This window comes from Nicotiana tomentosiformis, chromosome 8 (assembly GCF_000390325.3).
Source record: "Nicotiana tomentosiformis chromosome 8, ASM39032v3, whole genome shotgun sequence".
NCBI lineage: Eukaryota > Viridiplantae > Streptophyta > Magnoliopsida > Solanales > Solanaceae > Nicotiana > Nicotiana tomentosiformis.
The window spans coordinates 49,516,123-49,523,459 of NC_090819.1; the positions used below are offsets into that span (position 1 = coordinate 49,516,123).

Genomic DNA, 7,337 nt, shown 5'->3' on the forward strand with positions numbered 1-7,337 from the left:
TTGTAGTCAAATGATTACTAATCATTAATGATAACAAGGCCAGTCTAAAAAGCATCTAGCAAAAGTCATGTATGAAATCAACATGATCAAAAACTCACAAATTGTAGTCAAATGATTACAAATCATTAATGATAACAAGGCCAGTCTAAAAAGCATCTAGCAAAAGTCTGTAAAGACTAGAATAGGATCAAAGTATAGGTAAATAACGCAGTGGGAGGACTAATAATAGCCTCATCAGCAATAGGCACAAATGCCAAAATGCTTATAGACCAGAAATCTTACCAGATATTCCTTTCTCTTCATCACTATCTCCATAGTTGTGGTGGTCATTCTTATTGTCCTGCTTAGACATAGCAGAATCCCATTGTGGTGGAGTGGTACTAACACCAGTTACAGATTGCTGATAAAGAACACCTCCAGCAATAGTAAACAACAAGCACATCAAACCAAATGGACTAGCATGCTTATCCCAAATGAGAACATTAATGGCAACCGTTAAGAACTTATTCACCACCCCGGTTACTGTAAAAGCAGTAGCAGAGATTGCTTTCCTTGCAGCAAATCCAAAGAAACTGATGAGCAGACCAAACACACAGGATAATGAGACTGCAATGAAGGCGACAGGGTTAAACAATGTCCCTCCATTTGATCCCATAGCAATGAACACTTCAACATACTCCCCAGTAATAATCCAAAATAAAGGAGCCATCATCAACGACAACAAATTGTTGTAGAACACAAAGCCCCAAGTATTCAGCCCGAGATTTGTTACCATATGCTTAATATAGACCATCTCGGTTGTAATGGTTACCAAGTACGCAAACGCCCAAGAATAAGCAGTCAGAGTAAAACCTGAATCTGTAGCAACATACCCAACAGCACCTCCCAAAATGACCACCAAAGATAGAAACGTCAACTTTGAAGGGCATGGTTGCTCTCTAAAAGCTGTATCAGCAACAGCAACAAGCAGAGGCGTACAGGATCTAAAGACAATGAAAGTGTCCACGTTGGCATGGCGCAAAAGATTGGTGTTGGTGAATATTGCCAGGTAAAAAATAAAGGCAGCAGGCAAGAATTTCTTGGCATTCTCCAACGTGAACGGATCATGATGCAACAGCCCAAATTTTCCTAAAACCCAAACCCCTAAAGCTGAAGTTAGGTATTGCAATGCAGTAAGAAGACCTGGGTAGTTGAAGTTCGTTATAGCAAACTTGTTAATCACAGCAAGCAAGCTGGAACAGAGGGCATATCCAACCACAAGACTGCTGGTAGCATAATATTGCTTTGACGCATCAAATCTGATTGCAGACATTGTATTCACAAGAGCTGTTAAAGGGGTTTTTTCTCTCTTAATCCTGCCTGATTTAGAAATTCTCAACAATATCTGGACCTCAATACAGTGCTTGCATATAAGCAATAGAATAAACGCCCAAAGAGATAAAAGTTGAGCTGGAAATGCAAATCACTGTGAGGGATAATTTGTTTCAAGAATTCAAGCAATAACACATTAATGTGAGGCCTTAAACAGAAGTGACAGTATTTATGAAGGATTTCTGCTAAAAATGAGATTTTTATGCACTAAAACATGACATTTCAAGAAAGAAGAAAACAGAAAGGACAAACCATAAAAGGAAGTACAAATTAGTGGGACAATTGGGGACCGAAATCAATGAATCTTGAAATGAAATCGATTAATAAAGTTAGATATGAATAAGAAGGGACAGAAAAGAAAAGATCTAAAACCGAAACCCAATTCAAGATGGAACAATGAACCTAATCAATAAACTAAAATGGGACAGAAACTAAATGTGAATAGAGATCTCTAATATTAGAAGGAAAAAAAGGAACCTGTTTTGCTCCACGTGAATTATCTGAAAAACACCGAGCAGAACTTTCAATGAAAAGACGGATAAAGCTGAAAATGAGAAGGGCAAGAAGAGAAGAACGGGTCCCTGAATAGGGGAGAGAGGCGTGGGTTTTGGAGTAGTACTGTACTGTATCAATCTGAATCGGATGTTAGGAGGGATTATTGGAGGAAAATAAAGAACAAAATTGCTTTAAGTCCTTTTACCCACTTACACAATTATTATGCTTCTTTCACTACAAATTTTGGTAGTCCGGAACCAAAATGTGGTTCTTTTGGACTCAAAGAATCAAAATGTGTGGAAAAAAAATTTGGTGATCATTTTAAATATAACGCTCTTTTAAAGGGCGTTATACCTTAACGATCGTTTGCCCAATTAAGTATAGCACCCTTTTAAAATGTGTTATATGTATAAAACATTTTTGAAAGGCGCTATATGTATAAAATCTTTTTGAAAGGCTCTATATGTATTATGTGGGCCCACCAATAATTCTTCTCGGCTTAACTGACATAACAATAGTTCACTAAGGGTTTGAACCCGAGAAGCTCCGACGCCTTCCGAAAGTTAAAGGAAAGCATGCTCAAATTCTAAGTGACCGCATGGGTGGATGTCCATAACTGTTATGAATCGAAGATAAGGATAAAAGATGATCATCTGGGGTTTCCGACATCAACCAAGGGGCGGAACCGAGACAAGAATCGAGATAAGTTCAAGAATGATTTTGATGCAGATCAGAGATCTTCTAAAGGCCACTTTTTGCCTTACGAGAGAGCCGAGGGATGCGGCAGTAAAGGGTTTCGATCCTCGGATAGATTCGCTCCCGAAAGAAGAACTGAATGTGGCCGGAACAACAAATCGTTACAGAAAAAGAGGTATCGGCGGCACGGGATTCCACTTATCCCAGGTAGTCAGATTACAATTTCAACATCAGCATAGTGGAGTTGGTATCGGCGATGAGGAATATCAAAGAAGCACGGTTCCCAAAGCTAATCAGATCATATCCCAGCCAGAGGGATCCCAACTTATGGTGCAAATATCATGAGACTTACGACCACAAAACTGGGGACTGCCGGCATCTTCGCGAGGAGGTGGCAACGCTGTTGAAGAACAGCCATCTCAGGGAGTTCTTAAGAGACCGAGCTAAAAACAATTACGGTCGGGGCCCGGACAATGCGGAACCCTCGAAGATAGGGGAAGACCCTCCTCGGTTGACTATCAACATGATTTTCGGAGGGAATGAAATCAATGGTGTAACCTTCTCGGCGGACAACAAGACAAAAGTATCAATGACCCACAGTAAGAGACTCCAGGAAGTCGCCGAAGACAATATCACTTTCATGATGGAAGACGCCGACGGACTTCTTCTGCCGCATAACGACGTCCTGGTAATTTCTCTTAATGTTTAAGGTTTCAAGATTAAACATGTTTTGGTTGACCCAGGAAGCTCAGCCAACATCATTCAATGGAGAGTGCTAGAACAAGCCAAATTAACTAGAAGTATCATTCCGGCAACAAAGCTCCTCGTCGGGTTCAACTTGGCGAGTATGACAACCGAGGAGAGATCCTGCTCCCACGAACGCCGAAGGGATCACAAAGACCACCTTATTTGAAGTGGTGGACGGTGACATGGGCTACGACGTAATTCTCGATAAACCATGGTTACATGAGATGAAGTTGTACCATCAACATATCATCAATTTTTTAAATTCCCGACCCCAGCGGGAATCAAACAGATAAGAGGATATCAACCAACAGTAAGAGAAATGAACGCAATGTTGATTTCCAGCAGTAAAGGAAAGGAACCTAGTATATAGCAATTACAGGAACCTGCGCCTGCTCCCATGCCAAGTGAAGATGATAAGAGAGAGGAGTCGTCTGAATCCCACCAAGTACCAAGATACTTTCAGGTACCGGAAGAGACAGATGCGACCAAATGCATAACAAAAGAACTCGAACAAGTGGCTTTGTTTGAGGAATTATTGGAGAGAAAATTTCACTTGGGAATAGGACTCAATCCCGAACTCAGGTCTGGATTTATTAATTTCATAAAAAAAGCTAACGTTGATTATTTTGCATGGTCGCACTTGGATATGATAGGTATCCCACTAGAGGTGGTCATGCATAAGCTAAGCCACGACCCAAGCATCCCTCCGGTAAGGCAAAATAAATGCCCGATAGCCGAAGTCAGAAACAGATTTGTTAAGGAAGAGGTAACTCGATTACTTGATATCGGTTCAATCCGGGAGGTAAAGTATCCCGAATGGTTAGCTAATGTAGTTGTAGTTCCAAAAAATAATAACAAGTTTCAAATGTGCGTAGATTATAAAGACTTGAATAAGGCGTGCCCTAAAGACTAGTTCCCACTGCCAAACATTGATCAAATAATTGATGCAACGGCCAGGCATGAGTTAATGAGTTTCCTCTATGCCTATTCTGGGTACAATCAAATCAAGATGAACCCGGAGGAGCAGGTAAAAACTTCATTCATAACAAACTTTGGCACATATTATTATAATATGATACCCTTTGGTCTTAAAAGCACCGGAGCCACTTATTAGAGGCTCGTGAACAAGATGTTCTAGAAGCAAAAAGGTAAAACGATGGAAGTGTATATAGATGACATTTTGGTCAAGTCTTTGAATGAAGGTGATCATTTAAAGAACCTCCAAGAAACCTTCGGTGTCTTGAGAAAGCACAACATGAAGCTCAACTCGGAAAAATGCGTGTTCAGGGTTGGCTCGTGTAAGTTCTTGGGTTTCTTGGTTTCACAAAGGGGATCGAGGTAAGTCCCGATAAGATCTAAGACATCGAGAACATCTCGGACTAGCTGACAACGTAAAAGAAGTACAGAGTCTAACCAGAAGATTGGCCACATTAAGCAGGTTCATCTCTCAATCCTCGGAAAAATGTCATCACTTCTTCTCTTTTTTGAAGAAGAATAACAATTTTGAATGGACTGCAAAATGTCAGCAGGCCTTGAAAGACCTGAAACGTTATATATTAAGCCCCCAGCTATTATCAAAACCGGAGGAAGGTGAACAATTACTAATATACTTAGCGGTCTCAGAGGTAGCAGTAAGTGTCGTTCTAGTTCGGAGGATGAAGGTACGCAATTTTCTGTCTATTATGTTAGCAAAAGTTTGTTAGGAGCGGAGACTCATTATCCACACCTCGAAAAACTGGCCTTAGCTCTCATAGTCGCCTCTCAAAAGCTTAGGCCTTATTTTCAATACCACCTGATAGCCGTTGTGACGACTTTCCCCAAGCAGAATGTTCTTCACAAGCCTGAGTTGACAGGCCGGCTGGCCAAATGGGCAATCGAAATTAGTGAGTTTGATATTGAATATAAGCCTAGGACTGTGATCAAATCACAAGTTTTGGCCGACTTTGTGGCTGATTTCAGTCCCGGGATATTGCCCATGGCTGCTAAAGAAGCAGTGTTGGTTTCAGAAACGACATCAGAAGTTTGGACCTTTTTCAGGATGGAGCTTCCAATGTGAAAGGGTCTAGGCTCGGGGTGGTCCTCATCACGCCTTTGGGGGAAACCTTAAGGCATGCCATAAAAGTTGTTCCGTTAACTATTAATGAAGCCGAGTGTGAGGCTTTCGTTGCAGGACTCGAACTGGCCCGGGGACTTGGCTCCAAGATCATAGAAATCAAATACGATTCCCAACTGGTAGTAAACCAAGTGTGTGGGATTTTCGACGCGAAGAAAGAATGCATGCAACAGTACGTGATTAAAGTTCAAACTTTGCTTGCACGATTCAGGGAGTGGTCAATCACGCACATCCCGAGAGAAGAGAACGTAGAATCAGATGCATTGGCCAATATGGGGTCGTCCACGGAAATAAAAGGATCTGACTCTGATACTGTCGTTCAACTTATGCATTCGGTACTGGATGTGGACGGCTATTATGAAGTAAATACAACCAACCTAGTCTAGGACTGGAGGAATGAGTTCATCGATTATCTTTAGCATGGCAAGCTACCGAAGACTCGAAGGCGTCCCGGGCACTACGCACCAAAGCGGCTCGCTACAGCCTCTTGGGTGGACAATTATATAGGAGATCATTCCAAGGCCCGTTGGCCCGATGTTTAGGAGCCTCGGAGGCGGACTATGTGATGAGAGAAGTCCATGAAGGAATTTGCGGGAACCATTCCGGTGCAGATTTGTTGGTGCTAAAGCTGGTTAGGGCAGGATACTACTAGCCCCGGATGGAACAAGATGCAAAGGCATTCATTCAGAAATGCGACAAATGTCAGCGCCATGCTCATTTGGTGCACCAATCTGCGAAACTCTTGCATTCGGTACTATCCCCATGGACATTCGTGATATGGGGTATGGATATAGTTGGGTCGCTGCCACTGGATCCCGAAAAGGTAAGATTCCTTTTAATTTTAATCGATTGCTTCACTAAATAGGTTAAAGCAGTTCCTTACCAAAAGATCGGTGAGCACGAAGTGATCGACTACCTATGGTAATACATAATTTGCCGATTCGGAATACCGAAGGAGATTGCCTGTGATAACGGACCACAGTTCATAGGCTCCAAAGTCACAAAATTCTTGAAGACCTGAAAATCAAAAGGATTACATCCTCACCATACCATCCGAGTGCCAATGGGCATGCGGAGTCGACCAATAATGTGATTATCCAAAACCTCAAAAAGAGGCTAGAAGCGCTAAAGGCAAGTGGGCTGAAGAGTTACCAGGCGTGTTATGGGCATACTAGACAACGGAAAAATCAAGCACGGGAGAGACACCTTTCTTCCTCGTATACGACGTAGAAGCTCTGATCCCGGTGGAAGTAGGAGAACCAACTTTACGGTTCTCCCGAACATATGAAGAAGCAAATAATGAGGCATGCTGGTGAAGCTGCAATTGGTCGATGAACGCAGGGACTTGGAACACGTGAGGATGGTGGCTCAGAAGCAAAGGATGGAAAGATACTATAATCGGAGGGCCAATCTTCGGTACTTTAAAGTAGGAGACTTAGTTTTGAGGAAAGTGACTCAAAACACTCAGGAGATCAACGCTGGGAACCTGGGTCCAACATGGGAAGGCCCCTACCGGGTTTTAGTTGTCACTGGTAAGGGCTCATACGAGCTGGAGAATCAAAATGGAGTCAAATTGCCCAACAATTAGAACATGACTCAGCTCAAACGGTATTATTGCTGATAGATCCTGTCTATACTGAAAGTATGTGCTGCACTCTTTTTCCCTTCGACAATTTTTGTCCTAATCAGATTTTTCTGGCAAGGTTTTTAACGAGGCAGCAACGGAAAGCATACTACGAAGGAAGCATCATCGGCAAAGTTAAGACCTTCAAATGATAAGGCATTGAAATGATAGACCACTACGGGATGGTTAAATAGTCCTTGGCTCGACAACAAGTTCCTAATGGGAAGTAAAGCTTACCATCGAACCAAAGGCTATTCAACCGTTCACATGTTTTTTAACCAACAAAGCAAC

General features: G+C 42.1%; 1 protein-coding gene across 2 annotated transcripts; it reads right to left on the reverse strand.

Annotated features, from left to right (window-relative positions):
- Positions 1 to 2,025, reverse strand: LOC104101783 (GDP-fucose transporter 1). 2 transcript variants are annotated; one of them, XM_070182335.1, is made up of 2 exons: positions 1,849 to 2,025; positions 1 to 1,449 (listed from the first exon to the last, which is right to left on the reverse strand). In XM_070182335.1, the coding sequence occupies exon 2, from the start codon at positions 1,310 to 1,312 to the stop codon at positions 263 to 265; it is 1,050 nt and encodes a 349-aa protein (XP_070038436.1). In that variant the 5' UTR covers positions 1,313 to 1,449; positions 1,849 to 2,025; the 3' UTR covers positions 1 to 262. The 2 variants fall into 2 exon arrangements, with proteins under 2 accessions (XP_070038436.1, XP_070038435.1); XM_070182334.1 differs by having other exon boundaries at positions 1 to 1,344; positions 1,380 to 2,025.
- Between the last annotated feature and the right edge of the window lie 5,312 nt (positions 2,026 to 7,337).